This window comes from Salvelinus alpinus, chromosome 30 (genome assembly GCF_045679555.1).
Source record: "Salvelinus alpinus chromosome 30, SLU_Salpinus.1, whole genome shotgun sequence".
Taxonomy (NCBI): Eukaryota; Metazoa; Chordata; class Actinopteri; order Salmoniformes; family Salmonidae; genus Salvelinus; species Salvelinus alpinus.
This window is the reverse complement of record NC_092115.1, coordinates 22101071-22124037: the sequence shown is the minus strand read 5'-3', so window position 1 is coordinate 22124037 and position 22967 is coordinate 22101071. Positions and strand designations below refer to the sequence as shown.

The following is a 22967-nucleotide window of genomic DNA, read 5'->3' as shown; positions in this document are numbered from 1 at the left end:
CATCCACCCATCCATCCACATTTATCCGTCTATCCTTCCAACATTAATTAATTCAATCATCCATCCATCCATCCCTCCATCTATCCTTCACCCATTCATCCAATCTTCATTCATCTATCCACCAACCTCAACCTATCCATCCATCAATTCAGTTGTCATCCATCCATCAATCCATCTTTTCAACTGTCATTCATCCATTCATCTGAATTCTTGGCTGTTGTATTTTCCTGTCAGGGTGGCACAGTCATTGGCAGTGCCCGCTGCAAGGAGTTCCGCAGCCACGAGGGGCGTCTAAAGGCTGCCCACCACCTGGTGCAGCGTGACATCACCAACCTGTGTGTGATTGGAGGGGACGGCAGCCTCACTGGGGCCAACCTCTTCAGAGAGGAGTGGAGCGGACTACTGGAGGAACTGGTCCAGCAGGGTATCTCAATGTTGTAGTCAATGGAGTGGACCAAATGTTCACAGTAATCTACTCCATCACTAATTTCTACGCAAAAAAATGTATTTATATGCCTGCCATGTTGTAGTAAAACATGTATTACTATGTATTACCAAAGCCTGTATACAGCCATTCCATCTATGAGTGTACATTACTCAGTAGTGAAGCCAGTAGGTTCATATTACGTTGCATTGTGTATAAAGGTCTGATTGATGAGGAGGCTGCCCAGAACAACTCAGAGCTGCACATCGTGGGAATGGTGGGCTCCATCGACAATGACTTTTGTGGCACTGACATGACAATCGGGACAGACTCTGCCCTGCACAGAATCATAGAGGTGGTGGACGCAATCATGACTACAGCCCAGAGGTACTGACATAGATGATTGTTGTTGAATGGTACATTTCTTAACTTTTAGATGAGCCAACATTTACACAGATAGAGGTACTGACAGATACAGTGGCATATTTAGCTCAGTGGTGTTGTTTGTACACAATCAACATTTACACAGACTTCTCTCCTTTCTCTCAGCCACCAGAGGACGTTTGTGCTGGAGGTCATGGGAAGACATTGTGGGTATGGAATGGCATTTCATTTCTGCTTTCATTTCCTGCTTTATTCTTGTACTTGCTACAATTTAGCAATGGACTCTCAGCAGTCCTGCTTTGAAAATGTTTGTACATACACAAATGGGTTTGTATTGCATGTATTTATATTTGATATTTTATTGTATACTAAATGTACAGTGTGTGTGTGTGTGTGTGTGTGTGTGTGTGTGTGTGTGTGTGTGTGTGTGTGTGTGTGTGTGTGTGTGTGTGTGTGCGTGTGTGCGTGTGTGCGTGCGTGTGTGTGTGTGTGCGTGCGCGTGCGTGCGTGTGTAGGTACCTGGCCTTAGTAAGTGCTCTGGCCTGTGGGGCTGACTGGGTGCTGATCCCTGAGATGCCCCCTGAGGACGGGTGGGAGGAACAGATGTGTCAGAAACTGTCTGAGGTAACAACACACACACACACACACACACACACACACACACACACACACACACACACACACACACACGCACACGCACACACACACACACACAGGTAACATCTGACATCTGCAGATCTAACAAATACATTTCAATCTATACCTCACATTGAATAGGATTTACTGCTTAGTGATAACACGTTGTAGTGTATTTTATTTCCTTCAACCATAGCAAAAGCAGCAGTGTTCATTGTGTTTCTTAATGTCCAGAGCCGATCCAGGGGTTCAAGGCTGAATATAATCATTGTCGCTGAAGGAGCCATTGACAGACAAGGAAAGGCTATAACTGTTAATAATGTCAAGGATGTGAGTACCTGAATATGCAACGAAGGGGGAACCAAAAGCAGGTCCTACAGATGTGTGAATAGCTTCATGCTTTACAGATGAAAGGACTCTGTTAAGTGAGAAATGGACAGAGGTAGTAGGCAGATCTGTTCTTTCTCTCTCTCTGGTAGGCATGCAGCTGTTTCAGCATAAACCGGGTCCAGCTTTTGAAAAGCCAAATGCAAAAATGTTCTGTCATGTACTGTATATCTGTGCTTTGTTTGTATTCTTATAGAATCGTGCAGATAAGAAACGGCTCAATATCATTATTGTAGCAGAGGGGGCGATAGATTCTCACAACAAGCCTATCACTACAGACCATATTAAGGAAGTAAGTACTCAGCTGTCCTGTACTGGTGGAGTACTCCTCTGCAGACCTGGGTTCAAATCCTATTTGAAATCTTTTTGCGACTTTTCTATTGGTTTAATTGCGCCAGACAAGCTTAATCAAGCCCACATTAAGTATTTGAAATGATTTCATATTGTATTTGAACCCAGGTCTGGTACAGTACTTCTGTGTGCCGTGGTTACTTCTGGCTGCACATCGTCATCTCTCCATCTCTCTGTCCCATTAACAACATGCTGTCCATGTTTTAACTCTTCATCTAACTATTTTATTGGATCTTTCTTAGTAATGTGAACTTCTGTGAATTATACTTCTTCCTGTTTGTGCCTTGCAACCTTGTTCTTCATCAGCATACCTAACCTGGTAAGCATAGAAATACATATATAACTAATAGGATCTCTGTTCTGGTAAGAGTCTTATACAGTACAGTTTACTTGGCAGAACAAAAGAACAAGGGCTGAGTCCAAAATGTCACCCTATTCTCTATAATATACTGTACTAGTTTTGACCAGCTCTGGTTAAAAGTAGTGCACTATATAGGGAATAGTGTGCCATTTGGAACACACAGGTGTAAGTGTTGGAGACTCACTTACTATGTACATGACAGGAACTGTTTTGCATGGGTGTACAGTGCTTGTGCTTTCCCCTACTGTCTTTCTTCCTAAGGTATAGCATGCCATTGTCATTCTCTTTCTACCATACAATACAAATAGACAATTTTTGCATTCCAAATGGCACCCTATTCTCTATATCCTGGTCCTGGGGACACAAAAGGGTGCACATTTTGGTTTTTGCCTTAGCACTACACAGCTGATTTAGCTCATCATCAAATGATTAGTGGAATCAGATGTGCACTCCTTTGGGTCCCTAGGACCAGAATTAAGAAACACTGATCTATATAATGCATTACTTTTGTAGTAGTGCACTATATAGGGAATAGGGTGCCATTTGGGACGTAAGTGTTATTGAATTACTCTGCTAATTTGAGGAAACGTACATTGCTCAATACCTGGCCTTCCTCTCCTACTATAGTTGGTTGTTAGCTGTCTGGGCTTTGACACCCGAGTCACCATCCTGGGTCACGTCCAGAGAGGAGGAACCCCCTCTGCTTTCGACCGGATCCTGGTGAGTGTTACCCACATACTCACATACAATGAAAAGGCACTTATAGACTGGGTTGCTTCCTAAATGGCACCCTATTCCCTATATAGTGCACTACTTTTCAGTTAGAGTCATAGCCCTTTGTGCTGCCGTCTGTCTAATAGCTGAATAATATCCCTGGTTTGTTTGTTTTGGTTAGTAACCATGAGGCAGTTTCAGAATGGTAATCATAATTTAAAGAGCATGTCATTTAATACTGTTATGCAATTTCTAACTTGAACTTGAAGTTATTTTCCCAATGTCCCAGATCACCATTAATTCTAAGTTGACCCCAGTATAAATATGATTTGACCTTTGCCCTCCACCCTGTCTGTCCAGGCCAGTCGTATGGGAGTGGAGGCGGTCCTGGCCCTGTTGGAGGCGTCAGCCAGCACCCCGGCCTGCGTAGTGTCTCTGTGTGGGAACCAGGCTGTCCGTCTGCCCCTCATGGAGTGTGTTCAGATGGTACACTTACACTGTTTGTTCACATGCTACACAGCCCTGCTGGGACCCTGGTTTAGTATTCTGTACAGTGTACAGATGGGGATGGCCGCCAGCCAAGATAGTGTGTGTGAGATTGCTTTACTCAACAGTAATGAACACGTATGAAGTGATAGCCTACCCCTTTGTGATGTTTTCAGGTTCTACACCATTTACAGGATGCATCAAGTACTTCTACCTACTGTATACATTATAGATCTATTATGAATAAAGACAATTGATAGGCTGTTGATTCCAGACACATTAACCACTCGTATTTATTTTCTCAATAGACACAAGACGTCCAGAAAGCCATGGACGAGAAGAATTTTGAGGAAGCTGTGAGACTGCGTGGCAGGTATATTATCTGACTCTTGTACCAATTCTACATTCTTTGATAAAATAAAGTGATATCTCTGTATTTCTAAGATGCATATCTTTATTTGGCCAGCAGTCTAGTCTAGCAGGACCATTGCAGCTTTACAGGATTCAGATTCATTTTCCTCTTGCCTTTAAAAGTTTATGCAACTTAGTAATGGAGGTTTCTGGACATCTACAAGGTAGATGGATGAATAACAGTATGTTTCATTAATATTTTGCAGAAGTTTCGAAAACAACCTGAACACCTACAAACTCCTGTCTTACCGGAAAGCAGACTCTGAACTCCCAAATGTAAGTATCCTCAGTAGAGGTCGACCGATTATGATTCTTCAACGCCGATATCGATACCGATTATTGGAGGACCAAAAAAAGCCGATACCAATTCATCGGCCAATTTTTTTTGTTTATTTGTAGTAATGACAATTACAACAATACTGAATGAACACTTATTTTAACTTAATATAATACATCAATAAATACATTTAGCCTGTTCAATTTGGTTTAAATAATGCAAAAACAAAGTGTTGGAGAAGAAAGTAAAAGTGCAATATGTGCCATGTAAGAAAGCTAATGTTTAAGTTCCTTGCTCAGAACATGAGAACATATGAAAGCTGGTGGTTCCTTTTAACATGAGTCTTCAATATTCCCAGGTAAGAAGTTTTAGGTTGTAGTTATTATAGGAATTATAGGACTATTTCTCTCTATACGATTTGTATTTCATATACCTTTGACTATTGGATGTTCTTATAGGCACTTTAGTATTGCCAGTGTAACAGTATAGCTTCCATCCCTCTCCTCGCCGCTACCTGGGCTCGAACCAGGAACACATCGACAACAGCCACCCTCGAAGCAGCATTACCCATGCAGAGCAAGGGGAACAATTACTCCAAGTCTCAGAGCGAGTGACATTTGAAACGCTATTAGCGCGCACCCCGCTAACTAGCTAGCCATTTCACATCGGTTACACCAGCCTAATCTCGGGAGTTGATAGGCTTGAAGTCATAAACAGCGCAATGCTTGAAGCATTGCAAAGAGCTGCTGGCAAAACGCACAAAAGTGCTGTTTGAATGAATGCTTACGAGCCTGCTGGTGCCTACCATCGCTCAGTCAGACTGCTCTATCAAATCATAGACTTAATTATAACATAATAACACACAGAAATACGAGCCTTAGGTCATTAATATGGTCGAATCCGGAAACTATCATCTCAAAAACAAAACGTTTATTCTTTCAGTGAAATACGAACCGTTCGGGCCTCCCGGGTGGCGCAGTGGTCTAGGGCACTGCATCGCAGTGCTAGCTGCGCCACCAGAGTCTCTGGGTTCGCGCCCAGGCTCTGTCGCAGCCGGCCGCGGCCGGGAGGTCCGTGGGGCGACGCACAATTGGGCTAGCGTCGTCCGGGTTAGGGAGGGTTTGGCCGGTAGGGATATCCTTGTCTCATCGCGCTCCAGCGACTCCTGTGGCGGGCCGGGCGCAGTGCGCGCTAACCAAGGGGGCCAGGTGCACGGTGTTTCCTCCGAGACATTGGTGCGGCTGGCTTCCGGGTTGGAGGCGCGCTGTGTTAAGAAGCAGTGCGGCTTGGTTGGGTTGTGCTTCGGAGGACGCGTGGCTTTCGACCTTCGTCTCTCCCGAGCCCGTACGGGAGTTGTAGCGATGAGACAAGATAGTAATTACTAGCGATTGGATACCACGAAAATTGGGGAGAAAAGGGGATAAAAATTTAAAAAATATATAAACAAAAAATACGAACCGTTCTGTATTTTATCTAACGGGTGGTATCCATAAGTCTAAATATTCCTGTTACATTGCACAGCCTTCAATGTTATGTCATAATTACGTAAAATTCTGGCAAATTAGTTCGCAATGAGCCAGGCGGCCCAAACTGTTGCATATACCCTGACTCTGCGTGCAATGAACGCAAGAGAAGTGACACAATTTCACCTGGTTAATATTGCCTGCTAACCTGGATTTCTGTTAGCTAAATATGCAGGTTTAAAAATATATACTTCTGTGTATTGATTTTAAGAAAGGCATTGATGTTTATGGTTAGGTACACGTTGTAGCAACGACAGTCCTTTTTCGCGAATGCGCACTGCATCGATTATATGCAACGCAGGACACACTAGATAAACTAGTAATATCATCAACCATGTGTAGTTATAACTAGTGATTATGATTGATTGATTGTTTTTTATAAGATAAGTTTAATGCTAGCTAGCAACTTACCTTGGCTTCTTACTGCATTCGCGTAACAGGCGGGCTCCTCGTGAGCCAGGTGGTTAGAGCGTTGGACTAGTTAACCGTAAGGTTGCAAGATTGAATCTCTGAGCTGACAAGGTAAAAATCTGTAGTTCTGCCCCTGAACAAGGCAGTTAACCCACCGTTCCTAGGCCGTCATTGAAAATAAGAATGTGTTCTTAACTGACTTGCCTAGTTAAATAAAGGTGTAAAAAAAAATATATACCGATTTCCGATTGTTATGAAAACTTGAAATCGGCCCTAATTAATCGGCCATTCCGATTAATCGGTCGACCTCTAATCCTCAGATAACCCAAGGCAAACATTTATATTGTACATTGACAAAGTTACTGTGACATTCACATGTGTTTTCCCTAACATTTGTGTCTTTCCAGCGTTTCTCAGATTTGTCTGTTAGGATCAGGTACTTCCTGTTGAGGTGCATTGTGGCTCATACTGAGGTCTTTTTGTGACACTAACAGAGTGTGTTTGTTAAATTGTTTTCTGTCTTGAGGGGATAGGAAGAGGATGAGCTCCCATATAATGTACGTACTGTACTGTAATCTACTATAATATACCAGCTCTAGATCAGTGCTAAGTTCTCCTATATGTACACCGTTTGTGCTATCATGCCAACTTTGTGTGTTTGGCTTGACAATGACAGCAATGGAGTTGGCAAGAGCACAAACGGATCTGGGACCAGGCTTCGTTTGAAATACTAATTTGCTGCATCAATGGCCCTGTAGAATAGAAAAACAAGTAGCTTTTAGGTTTAATTTTTTCTAACGACATCTTTATTTGAATAGAATAATACCCCCATAGGGCCATGATTGAACTAGAAAGCTTCTGACGTAGTACATGTAGGATTAGACCATTTTGAACATAAATAGTGTCACAAAATGACAGATGTCTGTTGCTGTAGCCTCATTGCTTATTTCTTCATGGCTCTGCTTAGTAGAAGAACAGTATATCTGTGTTCTAAGAAGTGCCCTGTTCCTGCACGTTCAGTATGCTTGCTGTTGCCATAGTAGCCTACTAGCTAGTTCTGCTGCAGAGAAGTATCAATCAGACACATGCTTGTGATCTGCTCAAAGTAAGAGATTACTTTGAGATTACCACGCCTATGAGGGCACTCATATACGTGGGGTCTATCTGTCCATGAGCACGTTGTGATCATGTGATTGAGCTCAGAGCCAGTGGTCTATGTGAAGTACAACAACAGCCTATACAGATGCAGCATCTTGGAGCCGTAGCATGAGGCCTTGCTAGAGATTGTCTCTGCATGCTGCTCCATTCTCCACGGAGACAACAGCTTTGCCAGGCTTGTAGAGCATCTCTACCCAGTATCAACCACTATGAGCAGGTGTATGTATACAGAGGGGTTTGGTGATATGGGTATCAATGAGCATTTTGAATTTACTGAATAGAAATTGAAATGACCCCAACTCTACTAGTTTAAAATGTGTATGTATTTTTGTGTGTGTTTTTGTGTGTGTGTCTATTTCTAAATGTGTGTGTGTGACGACTGCACTGTTGATCCTCAGAGCTCCTTCAACGTGGCGGTGCTGAACGTGGGTGCCCCTGCTGCGGGCATGAACGCAGCTGTCCGCTCGGCCGTCAGGGTGGGCATCACCGAGGGGCACAAGATGTTCGCCGTTAACGACGGCTTCGAGGGATTCTACAAGGGACAGGTACTGGGGTTAAGACACATGATTATAGTCATTTTATTCTTCCCCACTGAGAATTATGGTCTCACTGCCACATGATCAACAGGTTGTTTGCTCACTGTTTAACACATTTGATCATATTTGTCCCCTAGTATTGTTTACACCATTAACCTTGAAAGGCAGTCTACACCATATTTTGAAAGCCATTAGAATAACCAGAACGCATATTTAAAATGATTAATATAAACATGACAGTGAAGCCAGATAAGCTAAAAGTTATAGTGACCTTGTCTTTGCAGAGTAGAAAAGTAGCTGCCTACTGTAAGTCACCTTTCCTCTTGTGTCCGCTGCCACTGACACTGATGGTGTTTTTCAGATAATACTTGTGTGGGGTGATAAACAGGAGTGCTTACAGTGCTTACAATTGTATTTTCAGTTTTGTTTTGTATTTAACCGCCACTTTAAACGTGTACATGACACTGCAACAAAATTTCCCCTTGGGGACAATAAAGTCAGTAAGTAAGTAAGTAAGCCAATTACTCTCACCTCCACTCTCCTTTATCCAGGCCCTCTCACTCACCCCTTGTCCTTTATCCAGGCCCTCTCACTCACCCCTTGTCCTTTATCCAGGCCCTGGTCCCTTTGCAGAAAAACAGCCACAAAGCATGATGTTTCCACCCCCATGCTTCACAGTAGGTATGGTGATGCAACTCAGCACTCTTTGTCCTCCAAACACGACGAGTTGAGTTTTTACCAAAAAGTTATATTTTGGTTTCATCTGACCATATGACATTCTCCCAATCTTCTTCTGGATCATCCAAATGCTCTCTAGCAAACTTCAGACGGGCCTGGACATGTACTGGCTTAAGCAGGGGGACACGTCTGGCACTGCAGGATTTGAGTCCCTGGCGGCGTAGTGTGTTACTGATGGTAGGCTTTGTTACTTTGGTCCCAGCTCTCTGCAGGTCATTCACTAGGTCCCCCTGTGTGGTTCTGGAATTTCTGCTCACCGTTCTTGTGATAATTTTGACCCCACGGGGTGAGATCTTGCGTGGAGCCCCAGATCGAGGGAGATTATCAGTGGTCTTGTATGTCTTCCATTTCCTAATAATTGCTCCCACAGTTGATTTCTTCAAACCAAGCTGCTTACCTATTGCAGATTCAGTCTTGCCAGCCTGGTGCAGGTCTACAATTTTGTTTCTGGTGTCCTTTGACAGCTCTTTGGTCTTGGCCATAGTGGAGTTTGGAGTGTGACTGTTTGAGGTTGTGGACAGGTGTCTTTTATACTGATAACAAGTTCAAACAGGTGCCATTAATACAGGTAACCAGTGGAGGACAGAGGAGCCTCTTAAAGAAGAAGTTACAGGTCTGTGAGAGCCAGAAATCTTGCTTGTTTGTAGGTGACCAAATACTTATTTTCCACCATAATTTGCAAATAAATTCATTAAAAATCCTACAATGTGATTTTCTGGATTTTTTTTCTGATTTTGTCTGTCATAGTTGAAGTGTACATATGATGAAAATTACAGGCCTCTCTCATATTTTTAAGTGGGAGAACTTGCACAATTGGTGGCTGACTAAATACTTTTTTGCCCCACTGTACAGGCCTCTCACTCACCTCCACTCTCACCCCCTCTCCTTTACACAGGCCTCTGTCCTTTATGCAGGCCTCTCACTCACCCTCTCTCCTTTATGCAGGCCAGGCCTCTCACTCACCCCATCTCCTTTATGCAGGCCAGGCCTCTCACTCACCCCCTCTCCTTTATGCAGGCCAGGCCTCTCACTCACCCCCTCTCCTTTATGCAGACCTCTCACTCACCCCCTCTCCTTTGTGCAGGCCTCTCACTCACCCTTTCTCCTTTATGCAGGCCAGGCCTCTCACGCACCCCCTCTCCTTTATGCAGGCCTCTCACTCACCCCCTGTCCTTTATGCATGCCTCTCACTCACCCCCTGTTCTTTATGCAGGCCTCTCACTCACCCCTTGTCCTTTATGCAGGCCTCTCACTCACCCCCTGTCCTTTATGCAGGCCTCTGACTCACCCCCTGTCCTTTATGCAGGCCTCTCACTCACCCCCTGTCCTTTATGCAGGCCTCTCACTCACCCCTTGTCCTTTATGCAGGCCTCTCACTCACCCCCTGTCCTTTATGCAGGCCTCTCACTCACCCCCTGTCCTTTATGCAGGCCTCTCACTCACCCCCTGTCCTTTATGCAGGCCTCTGACTCACCCCCTGTCCTTTATGCAGGCCTTTAACTCACCCCCTGTCCTTTATGCAGGCCTCTCACTCACCCCCTGTCCTTTATGCAGGCCTCTCACTCACCCCCTGTCCTTTATGCAGGCCTCTCACTCACCCCCTGTCCTTTATGCAGGCCTCTGACTCACCCCCTGTCCTTTATGCAGGCCTCTCACTCACCCCCTGTCCTTTATGCAGGCCTTTAACTCACCCCCTGTCCTTTATGCAGGTCTCTCACTCACCCCCTGTCCTTTATGCAGGCCTCTCACTCACCCCCTGTCCTTTATGCAGGCCTCTCACTCACCCCCTGTCCTTTATGCAGGCCTCTCACTCACCCCCTGTCCTTTATGCAGGCCTCTCACTCACCCCCTGTCCTTTATGCAGGCCTTTAACTCACCCCCTGTCCTTTATGCAGGCCTCTCACTCACCCCCTGTCCTTTATGCAGGCCTCTCACTCACCCCCTGTCCTTTATGCAGGCCTCTCACTCCCCCCCTGTCCTTTATGCAGGCCTCTCACTTACCCCCTGTCCTTTATCCAGGCCCTCTCACTCACCCCCTGTTCTTTATGCAGGCCTCTCACTCACCCCTTGTCCTTTATGCAGGCCTCTCACTCACCCCCTGTCCTTTATGCAGGCCTCTCACTCACTCCCTGTCCTTTATGCAGGCCTCTCACTCACCCCCTGTCCTTTATGCAGGCCTCTCACTCACCCCTTGTCCTTTATGCAGGCCTCTCACTCACCCCCTGTCCTTTATGCAGGCCTCTCACTCACCCCCTGTCCTTTATGCAGGCCTTTAACTCACCCCCTGTCCTTTATGCAGGCCTCTCACTCCCCCCTGTCCTTTATGCAGGCCTCTCACTCACTCCCTGTCCTTTATACAGTGGGGCAAAAAAGTACTTAGTCAGCCACCAATTGTGCAAGTTCTCCCACTTAAAAAGATGAGAGAGGCCTGTAATTTTCATCATAGGTACACTTCAACTATGACAGACAAAATGAGAGAAAAAATCCAGAAAATCACATTGTAGGATTTTTAATGAATTTATTAGCAAATTATGGTGGAAAATAAGTATTTGGTCAATTACAAAAGTTTATCTCAATACTTTGTTATATACCCTTTGTTGGCAATGACAGAGGTCAAACGTTTTCTGTAAGTCTTCACAAGGTTTTCACACACTGCTGCTGGTATTTTGGCCCATTCCTCCATGCAGATCTCCTCTAGAGCAGTGATGTTTTGGGGCTGTTGCTGGGCAACACGGACTTTCAACTCCCTCCAAAGATTTTCTATGGGGTTGAGATCTGGAGACTGGCTAGGCCACTCCAGGACCTTGAAATGCTTCTTACGAAGCCGCTCCTTCGTTGCCCGGGCGGTGTGTTTGGGATCATTGTCATGCTGAAAGACCCAGCCACGTTTCATTTTCAATGCCCTTGCTGATGGAAGGAGGTTTTCACTCAAAATCTCACGATACATGGCCCCATTCATTCTTTCCTTTACACGGATCAGTCGTCCTGGTCCCTTTGCAGAAAAACTGCCACAAAGCATGATGTTTCCACCCCCATGCTTCACAGTAGGTATGGTGTTCTTTGGATGCAACTCAGCACTCTTTGTCCTCCAAACACGACGAGTTGAGTTTTTACCAAAAAGTTATATTTTGGTTTCATCTGACCATATGACATTCTCCCAATCTTCTTCTGGATCATCCAAATGCTCTCTAGCAAACTTCAGACGGGCCTGGACATGTACTGGCTTAAGCAGGGGGACACGTCTGGCACTGCAGGATTTGAGTCCCTGGCGGCGTAGTGTGTTACTGATGGTAGGCTTTGTTACTTTGGTCCCAGCTCTCTGCAGGTCATTCACTAGGTCCCCCTGTGTGGTTCTGGAATTTCTGCTCACCGTTCTTGTGATAATTTTGACCCCACGGGGTGAGATCTTGCGTGGAGCCCCAGATCGAGGGAGATTATCAGTGGTCTTGTATGTCTTCCATTTCCTAATAATTGCTCCCACAGTTGATTTCTTCAAACCAAGCTGCTTACCTATTGCAGATTCAGTCTTGCCAGCCTGGTGCAGGTCTACAATTTTGTTTCTGGTGTCCTTTGACAGCTCTTTGGTCTTGGCCATAGTGGAGTTTGGAGTGTGACTGTTTGAGGTTGTGGACAGGTGTCTTTTATACTGATAACAAGTTCAAACAGGTGCCATTAATACAGGTAACCAGTGGAGGACAGAGGAGCCTCTTAAAGAAGAAGTTACAGGTCTGTGAGAGCCAGAAATCTTGCTTGTTTGTAGGTGACCAAATACTTATTTTCCACCATAATTTGCAAATAAATTCATTAAAAATCCTACAATGTGATTTTCTGGATTTTTTTTCTCATTTTGTCTGTCATAGTTGAAGTGTACATATGATGAAAATTACAGGCCTCTCTCATCTTTTTAAGTGGGAGAACTTGCACAATTGGTGGCTGACTAAATACTTTTTTGCCCCACTGTACAGACCTCTCACTCACCTCCACTCTCACCCCCTCTCCTTTACACAGGCCTCTGTCCTTTATGCAGGCCTCTCACTCACCCTCTCTCCTTTATGCAGGCCAGGCCTCTCACTCACCCCCTCTCCTTTATGCAGGCCAGGCCTCTCACTCACCCCCTCTCCTTTATGCAGGCCAGGCCTCTCACTCACCCCCTCTCCTTTATGCAGACCTCTCACTCACCCCCTCTCCTTTGTGCAGGCCTCTCACTCACCCTTTCTCCTTTATGCAGGCCAGGCCTCTCACTCACCCCCTCTCCTTTATGCAGGCCTCTCACTCACCCCCTGTCCTTTATGCAGGCCTCTCTCTCACCCCCTCTCCTTTATGCAGGCCTCTCTCTCACCCCCTCTCCTTTATGCAGGCCTCTCTCTCACCTCCACTCTCATCCCCATTTCCTAGGCCTCTAACCCCTACTTTCTCACCCTCACACCCAATCCCTTTCTCTGTCACTCCCTCTTTCTGTCACTCCCTTTTTCTGTCACTCCCTCTCTGTCACCCACTCTCTCTGTCACCAGACCTCAAACAACACTGCCTGGGTCAGTCTTTGTTTCAAGGGCCCTGGGCACTCAGCTGGAGGAAAGCATGAAGGCAGGGATAAGTGATTGAAAATAATGGTGTGCTCCTTCGTCCATGGTCAAATGCTACTTTACCTTGCCCAACACCGAGGGATGAGTGAGACCTTGGTAGAGTACTGTTGGTAGATTAGAGCCTGTGTGCTTCAATGAGCGATAACACAGTACAATCAAACTGTCATACAAAGCAGGATAGATGTTATATGTCTATATCATTGACTGCAAATCTGATGTGCGGGATTGTTTTTTAGAATGTCATTCATTCCTTTAGCATGTTTTGTGTCCCATTGAAATGAACGTAATGAATGAGGATCTTAGCAATTAGGAGAGCTTTATGGAGACTACTCAGAACACATTTGAAACCTCAATCTCAAACGCAGTTTTGTTGTGTTTGTGTCCACACAGATAAAGGAGATTAAATGGGGAGATGTAGGTGGTTGGACTGGACAAGGGGGGTCCATACTGGGAACAAAGAGGTAGGCCAATGAACAGAGCCCATAGAGTGCCATTTGGGACACAACAAGTGTTTCAAAACGTGCAGCATGGAAAGTCAACACTGACATATCGGGTACTGTAGATTAACACAGATTTTCATTCCTAATTTCAGAACCCTTCCAGCGAAGCATCTTGATAAGATAGCTGAACAAATCAGGATACATAACATCAATGCTTTGCTTGTTATCGGTGGATTTGAGGTATGTACAGCACATCACAGCATCAAATGCATTGGACATTGAAATAACAGTTGAATATTATTACAGGTTTATACCACCACTATGCATTACCAAATTGTATATTGTACTTTTTATAAATGTGAAAAGTTTTTAGCATAGTCTACTCTAGTAATCCTCAAATACTTTAAGTACTTGTTAGTTAAATGCATTGTCCGGCACACTGAAAGATCTTACATTAGAGTCCTATTTGAATCTTAGTAATAGTAAAATTTGAATCTTAGTAATAGTAATACACTCTAATAGTAATACTAATAATAATCTTTGAGAAATCCACTGGAATATACTCCTGTCTCATATCTTTTTCTACGTTTGTCACACTGTTGTATTCATTCATTTCACAATCTAAAGTGACAAAATATTCTCCATTATTCCCTCCTATGATTATTAAGAACATATTTCTCCACAATTCCTAGCACCCTTCAGGCTCTCCTCCCTGTGTCCCCCATATCTGTGTCAGTTACACTGTGGGGTGCTTCCTATGTCACACTGTCCATTTTGATAGGCCCGGCTCCCTCACACTGGCTCCGCCCACCTTGTCCTGTCTTTATGGTTGTGTACTAAATGGCACCCTATACCCTATACAGTGCACTACTAAGTAGTGTACTATATAGGGAATAGGGTGCCATTTTGGGATGCTACCCAATTAACTCTAAAGCCCTGGCTCTGCCCTGTACTGTAGGCCTTCCTGGGAGTCATGGAACTGTCCGCTGCCCGGGAGAAATATAATGAGTTCTGTGTCCCCATGGTTATGGTCCCTGCCACGGTCTCCAACAATATACCGGGCTCTGACCTCAGCATTGGCGCAGACACAGCTTTGAATGCTATTACTGATGTAAGTCTGGCTGGGGGTCAGAGGTCGCAAGTTTACGTGTTTTAAGAACACCCTCCAGCCAATCAGAATTGGGGGCTTCACTGATCGCAGCTCGGGCGTGGCATTTACCAGCATCACAACTGGCTGAATGTAACTGAGCGTTACCTAAAGGCACCAAACTGATTTGTGTTGACCAAGGTATGCATGTGCTACTTTATCATCTGAAAGGAAATAGTTAGGTAGAGTTTAAAAAGCCATAGAAGGGCATAGTAAACACTAAGTGAAAGAGTTAGATATAGTATGACAACTTATCCTCTGATCAGTTGCAAGAGACTGTATTGTAAAAACAGCAAGAAGTTAACAGTGATTTTATTAAAGCTCAACCATGTAAAGAGGTACAGTAGTATATGATTAGTAGTGGTAGGAGTAGGATTAGGGATATTAGGGGTAGGGGTGTAATTTGGGGTAGGTATATTAGGGGTAGGGGTAGTATTAGGAGTAGATAGAGTGCCTTCAGAAAGTATTCATACCTCTTGACTTATTCCACTTTTGTTGTGTTACAGCCTAAGTTCAAAATGTATTAAATTCGGGGGGTTTCTCTAACCAATCTACACACAATACCCCATAATGACGAAGTGAAAACCTGTTTTTAGAATCTTTTGCAGATTTATTGAAAATTAAATACAGGAATATCTCAATTACATAAGTATTCACACCCCTGAGTCAATACTTTGTAGAAGCATCTTTGGCACCCATTACAGCTGTGAGTCTTTCTGGGTAAGTCTCTAAAAGCTTTCCACACCTTGATTTTGCAACATTTGCCTATTATTCTTTTCAAAATTCTCCAAGCACTGTCAAATTGGTTGTAGATCATTGCTAAACAATCATTTTCAGGTCTTTCCATAGATTTTCAAGTAGATTTAAGTCAAAACTAACTCAGCCACTCGGGAACATTCACTGTCTTCTTGGTAAGCAACTCCAATGTAGATTTGGCCTTGTGTTTTAGGTTATTGTCCCGCTGAAAGCTGAAACAATCTCCTGGTGTCTGGTGGAAAGCAGACAACAAGGTTTTTCTCTAGGATTTTGCCTGTACTTAGCTCCATTCCATGTCGTTTTTTATCCTGAAAAACTCCCCAGTCCTTAACGATTACAAGCATACCCATAACATGATGCAGCCACCAATATGCTTGAAGGTATTGAGAGTGGTACTCAGTAATGTGACGTGGTAAGGTTGGACCCAGGTGCAGAGAGAGACCAGACGAGGAATCAGTGGTTAAGGATAAACATAATACTTCACTGAGAAACAGTAGCCGCAGGACCACAGTACACTTGAAAAAATAACACTAAGTCTCAAAAACTCACTCAGGAAACGACCACACACAGTAAACAATTCAAGCTTCTGCAAAGGACCACAGAAAAAAAAGACATACCTGAGTCGGGGTAGTATTAGGGGTAGGTCATTTACGGGTAGGGGAGTATTAGGGGAGGCATATTTGGTGGAGGTATATTAGGGTTAGTAGTAGTATCAGGGGTAGATGTAGTATTAGGGGTAGGTCATTTTGGGGTAGTGGTAGTATTAGGGGTAGGTGTAGTATTAGGGATAGGCATATTAGGGGTTAGATTGGATTAGGGGTAGGTAATTTAGGGGTAGTATTAGCGGTAGGTATATTAGGGGTAGGATTGGATTAGGGCTAGGTTGGTTAAGGGTAGTATTAGGGGTAAGGCTGTATTAGGGGTATATTAGGGGTAGGTATATTAGGGGTAGGGGTAGTATTAGGGGTAGGATTATTAGGGGTAGGTACAGTGGCTTGTGTAAGTATTCACCCCCCTTGGCCTTTTTCCTATTTTGTTGCCTTACAACCTGGAATTAAAATAGATTTTTCGGGGGTTTCTATAATTTGATTTACACAACATGCCTACCACTTTGAAGATGAAAATATTTTTTATTGTGAAACAAACCAGAAATAAGAAAAATAAACAGAAAACTTGACTGTGCATAACTATTCACCCCCCCCCCCCCCCCCCCAAAGTCAATACTTTGTAGAGACACCTTTTGCAGCAATTGCAGCTGCAAGTCTCTTGGGGTATGTCTCTATAAGCTTGGCACATCTAGCCACTGAGATTTTTGCACCTTTCTTCAATGCAAAACTGCTCCAGCTCCTATAAGTTGGATGGGTTCCGCTGGTGTACAGCAATCTTTAAGTCATACCACAGATTCTCAATTGGATTGAGGTCTGGGCTTTGACTAGGCCATTCCAAGACATTTAAATGTCTTCCACTCGAGTGTTGCTTTAGCAGTATGCATAAGGTCATTGTCCTGCTGGAAGGTGAACCTCCGTCCCAGTCTCAAATCTCTGGAAGGCTGAAACAGGTTTCACTCAAGAATTTCCCTGTATTTAACGCCATCCATCATTCCTTCAATTCTGACCAGTTTCCCAGTCCCAAATATCCCCACAGCATGATGCTGTCACCACCATGCTTCACTGTGGGAATGATGTTCTTGGGGTGATGACAGGTGTTGGGTTTGCACCAAACATAGCGTTTTCCTTGATGGCCAAAAAGCTCACTTTTAGTCTCATCTGACCAGAGTACCTTTTTCCATATGTTTTGGGAGTCTCCCACATGCCTTTTGGCAAACACCAAACTTGTTTTCTTATTTTTCCTTAAAGCAAGGGCTTTTTTCTGGCTCCCAGCTCTGTGGAGTATACGGCTTGGTTCTATGGACAGATACTCCAGTCTCCGCTGTGGAGTTTTGCAGCTCCTTCAGGGTTATCTTTGGTCTCTTTGTTGCCTCTCTGATTAATACTCTCCTTGCCTGGTCCGTGAGTTTTGGTGGGCGGCCCTCTCTTGGCAGGTTTGTTGTGGTGCCATATTCTTTCAATTTTTTTATAATGGATTTAATGGTGCTCCGTGGGATGTTCAAAGTTTCTGATATTTTTTTATAACCCAACCCTGATCTGTACTTGACCACAACTTTGTCCCTGACCTGTTTGGAGAGCTCCTTGGTCTTCATGGTGCCGCTTGCTTGGTGGTGCCCCTTGCTTAGTGGTGTTGCAGACTCTGGGGCCTTTCAGAACAGGTGTATATTTACTGAGATCATCTGTGAGATCATGTGACACTTAGATTGCACACAGGTAGACTTTATTTAACTATTTATGTGACTTCTGAAGGTAATTGGTTGCACCAGATCTTATTTAGGGGCTTCACAGCAAAGGGGGTGAATACACACTGTATGCACGCACCACTTTTCCGTTATTTATTTTGGGGAATTTTTTTAAACAAGTTATTTTTTTCATTTCACTTCACCAATTTGGACTATTTTGTGTATGTCCATTACATGAAATCCAAATAAAAATCCATTTAAATTACAGGTTGTAATGCAACAAAATAGGAAAAATGCCAAGGGGGTGAATACTTTTGCAAGGCACTGTATATTAAGGGTAGGGGTAGTATTAGAGGTAGGGGTAGTATTAGGAGTGTAGTACTATATTAGGGCTAGTTCTTTCAGTCTGAGGCCTCTGGTGTCTGTTGTTTTTGCTGGTAAATGTCATAGTGGAGCTCTCAGTTAGGTCCCAGGTAAGTGATAGATAGGGGCATGCACTAGTGACGTGGCATGTTTTGGACCCTGCGACTTCCATTGTTCTCCCTGCACCTTGTCTACTAAACATGATGAGCTGTCTGGTCCCTGGTCTGGTTTAACACAACCCTTAGCTCTACAACACTCCTATCCTGCTATCCAAATGGCTACAAGCCAGGTGGATGAGGTGGAGGTTTGGAAGAGAAGGGTATGAATGAAGTAGAAGTAGTAGTAGTACTAACATTTAGATGTTTTCTCTAACCAATCATTTTCCATTCACCCATCTAGTTGATTTTATTTCTATCATCATCCAAAACTAGATTCTCACTAAGCATCTGAAACGAATAGTCACTATACTCTATTGGAGAAAGAAGTGAATTCACTTTAATAACTTACTTGTTGTAAACAAATACAGCATTTTAATTTGAGTTTACTGACAATCTGTTGCTGATATACAGAAAAAAAGGGAGATTAAGTGATTCATAGAACAGTAATAGCCTATCTAATTGTTGTCTTCAACCAGAACAGACCACCATTTTGTTTTGAACACGATTGTCTGCATGGGTAGTGGACCTTACAGATAACGACCAGCATTTTGACACTTGCGTACAAACGTTCCCTCATGTCGTGAGGTCAAGTGCAGTGTCGCCAGGCTGCATTGTGACTGACTGAGTCTACTGTTGTTTCCACGACAACACTTCTGTCTGTCTGCCAGCTAGGGTGACCAACCAACTCCGCCCCTCTTCTGTCTCCTCTTTGCCAATGGGATGCCAAGCCAACCCCTCTCTTACACGGAAGAGCCTTACACACACAGCTACTACATGGTGTAGGGTGTAGATCAGGCCTTAATAGGGTAACATGTAGTATGATCTGCATCCCAAATGAGAGCCTATTCCCTTTATAGTGCACTACTTTTGACCATAGCCCTATGGGCTGTATATTGCACTACATAGGGAATAGGGTGCCATTTGGGACACAACCCATACTAGGGTACCGTGTAGTAGGGTCTCTCTGAGTATGAGATGCTCCACCTAGTGGTGTAACGCGTTTGTGCCGCACCACTTCACCAGGCGTTTGAGTGTTTGCTGCAGCTCTATGAGGCCCGGACCAGCCATGAGGACTTTTGCATCCCGATGTGTGTGCTGCCTGCCACCATTAGTAACAATGTGCCCGGTACTGATCTGAGTATCGGGGCAGACACTTCCCTCAATGCCATCGTGGAGGTAAGGTAGAACTCACATAGCCTGGTCCCAGATCTGTTTATGCTTTTGCCAACTTCATTGGTGTCATTGTCAAGCCAAGCACGACAAGGAGTGGCAATGAGTTGGCATGATAGCACAAACAGACTGGCACTCAGGCTAGAACACAGCTTTTAACAGGGGTGAAATTATACTGTACCATTTGAAGTTATCAGTGATCACTAGATTTGTATTATTATGTGGTCTGCTTTCCTAGACATCTACAAGTCATAATTATTAGCTCAAAAAGTAGTTCACTTATTGGACAGATGTGCGACCCTAGTTGACATTGTGAAACTATTGTGGGAATATAGACTGACAACAGACAGATATTTCCCATGATTTCTCTTCCACATTCACTCACACACGCACACAATGTAAACAACCCCATTTGTGTACACTTAGAACATACATGCTTCACTAGTTAGAATTAGACTTCCTGTTCCTTTACTAACTGGTTTCTGGTTTGATGTTATGGAAGAATTATTTGAGACTAGATCTGCATCCTGGTAAATCTTGAAATGCTGTTTGTATTTTATGATCGTATTATATTGTGACCTGGAGCATGTTTTGGGTAATTGTGTGAGCATGTTTGATACCAATACACAGCATTTTGTATGTACAGTACCTACTACCCAACAAAACAACATTGTCTGCATGCTATTGATAATTGTAACATTGGTTTGTGTCACAAATGCCACCCTATTCCCTATATAGTGAACAACTTTTGACCAGAGCCTTATTGGCCCTGGTCAAAAGTAATGCACTAAAAAGGGAATAGGGTGCCATTATGGACACAACCTATGTGTCTATTTGATCTGACTATGAGCATCTGTGTGTGTGTCAGACATGTGACCGCATCAAGCAGTCTGCCAGTGGGACCAAGCGGCGTGTGTTCATCATTGAGACCATGGGGGGGTACTGTGGGTACCTGGCCAGTGTCGGGGGGCTGGCTGCGGGGGCTGACGCTGTCTACATCTATGAGGAACCCTTCGACATCAGAGACCTCCAGGTGAGGGATATTGTTTTACATAAGGTAGAAAAATGATAGTCACTTTCCTGAAATTCCCAGGTTTTACAGAAATCCTGGTTGGAAGATTCCCGGCATCAGGAGGGAATATTCAGGATAAGACTGCTAAATAGCTACCCGGACTACCTGCATTGACCCTTTTTTCACTAGCTCTTTTGACTCATCACATACGCTGCTGTTACTGTTTATTATCTATGTAGCCTAGTGACTTTATCCCTACCTATATGTACATATCTACCTCAATTACCTCGTACCCCGGCACATCGACTTGGTACTGGTACCCCGTGTATATACAGTAGCAAAGTTATCATTACTCGTGTATTTATTCCTTGTGTTATTATTTTTCTATTATTTCTCTGCGTTGTTGGGAAGGGCCCGTAAGTAAGCATTTCACTGTTAGTCCACACCTGTTGTTTACGAAGCATGTGACAAATACAATTTCATTTGATTGGGAATCCTGCAACCAGGAATTATAGAAAACCTGGCAATTTTGGAATCACAGGTTTATACAGTATACACTGTTATAAACCTAAATATTTACATCAAAGTTAATTCATCATTGGAATCCATAGTAACTGATGTACATATAATCACTGATGTACATATAATCCCTCAGTGCAACGGGGCCTCTATTTTAGGAGTGCTCAAGTGACCCAGATTACAGTACATTACAGTACGTAGCTATGGTGGTTATTAATAGGTAGAACGCATCATCATTCCAGGAGTGTTAAGCTCTGATCAAGACAGATCTCATTGTTATGGTTTGAGGAGGCCTACTCAACAGCACTAGAGTGTTGTTGTCGTGCTAGTTGTTATTGTCTGAGAGACATTCTGCTGTTGTCAGGTACACAAATGTTGTAGAGCCCTTCAGATCATGGATAAAATATGCAGTCTCCTTCTAAGACCAGACCAATGACAGATGAAATAATTTGTATTATTTAATGCAATGAATATTATATATATGCTACATTATTATTTAATGCAATGAATGTTATATATATGCTACATTATTATTTAATGCAATGAATGTTATATATATGCTACATTATTATTTAATGCAATGAATGTTATATATATGCTACATTATTATTTAATGCAATGGATGTTATATATATGCTACATTATTATTTAATGCAATGAATGTTATATATATGCTACATTATTATTTAATGCAATGAATGTTATATATATGCTACATTGTGGAACAAGGTGATGTCGATATTTACCCATGTGTTGCAAAGAGCACACACTCATTATAAACAAAAGATAATGTTGAGTGTAATTCAGTGGTCTAGCATATGTTCCATCGGCATGGTGTATACTGTAGCCTACTTTAATTGGAGTGAATGGTGACAACTCATCTAAGTAGGGGACAGAACAGCAGTAAGAAGTGTGCCACCTCCTGGTCACCAGAGCACTCTGCAGTACTCTGTCCCTGAGACACAGCAGAGAAATGAGCTTCGTTCTGCAGCTCGGAAAGCTCATGTAGGTTACAGATAGAGGTGGAATACTCGAGAATACTTCAGACTTATCACAGATAATGTGAGGCTGTTCTCTCTGCTTCAGTCCAACGTCGAGCATTTGACAGAGAAGATGAAGACGGGTATCCAGAGAGGCTTGGTGCTGAGGTAAGGCAGAGCTCATGTCTAGCATGATAACATACTGTACATTTGTAAAGAGGCTAACAATAAAGGCATACATGTACGTAGCCAGCTATGTATGATAGTCTTACTATCTTTATGCCACACTGTGTAGGCTATTAATACAAATTGTTATGTGTATGTTAAAATACTCTACTTTTTGTGATGGTCTATCGAGGCTCTATAGCGACCACTCAATATTTCTCAGTATTACTGAACACAGTAGGAAGAATCACCCTGTAACGTAGCAGCAGGACAAATGGAACCTTGACATTGTGTGTGTGTGACGTTACAGGAATGAGAACTCCAATGAGAACTTCACCACAGATTTCATCTACCAGCTGTACTCTGAGGAGGGGAAAGGAGTGTTTGACTGCAGGAAGAATGTCCTTGGACATATGCAGCAGGTGTGGTTACAGACACACACACACACTCACACTCACTGTAGCCCGATTGCAACTGATACCAACCAGTCAGATGTGAATTGAATGACGGCATACTGTATATTGATCATGTTACTGTGTAATCCACATATTACCTTACAGTTTATTATGACATGAACCTGACCTGAG

At 43.5% G+C, this 22967-nt stretch overlaps 1 protein-coding gene across 10 annotated transcripts in view; it reads left to right on the top strand.

Moving 5' to 3' along the window:
- Positions 1 to 22967, top strand: part of LOC139559732 (ATP-dependent 6-phosphofructokinase, platelet type-like) — a 40260-nt gene that overhangs the window by 15854 nt on the left and 1439 nt on the right. The window contains exons 4-21 of one of the 10 annotated variants that reach the window (XM_071376001.1): positions 235 to 424; positions 646 to 811; positions 974 to 1018; positions 1324 to 1432; positions 1679 to 1774; positions 2028 to 2123; positions 3171 to 3263; positions 3618 to 3743; positions 4052 to 4116; positions 4361 to 4430; positions 6899 to 6922; positions 7922 to 8068; positions 13771 to 13841; positions 13973 to 14060; positions 19558 to 19710; positions 20573 to 20737; positions 22322 to 22383; positions 22691 to 22802. In XM_071376001.1, coding sequence (XP_071232102.1) covers positions 235 to 424; positions 646 to 811; positions 974 to 1018; positions 1324 to 1432; positions 1679 to 1774; positions 2028 to 2123; positions 3171 to 3263; positions 3618 to 3743; positions 4052 to 4116; positions 4361 to 4430; positions 6899 to 6922; positions 7922 to 8068; positions 13771 to 13841; positions 13973 to 14060; positions 19558 to 19710; positions 20573 to 20737; positions 22322 to 22383; positions 22691 to 22802 — 1878 coding nt within the window. Of the gene's footprint in view, positions 1 to 234; positions 425 to 645; positions 812 to 973; positions 1019 to 1323; positions 1433 to 1678; positions 1775 to 2027; positions 2124 to 3170; positions 3264 to 3617; positions 3744 to 4051; positions 4117 to 4360; positions 4431 to 6898; positions 6923 to 7921; positions 8069 to 13770; positions 13842 to 13972; positions 14061 to 14778; positions 14932 to 19557; positions 19711 to 20572; positions 20738 to 22321; positions 22384 to 22690; positions 22803 to 22967 lie in introns of all 10 variants that reach the window. The other 9 variants (XM_071376000.1, XM_071376010.1, XM_071376004.1 and 6 more) reach the window with 9 other exon arrangements.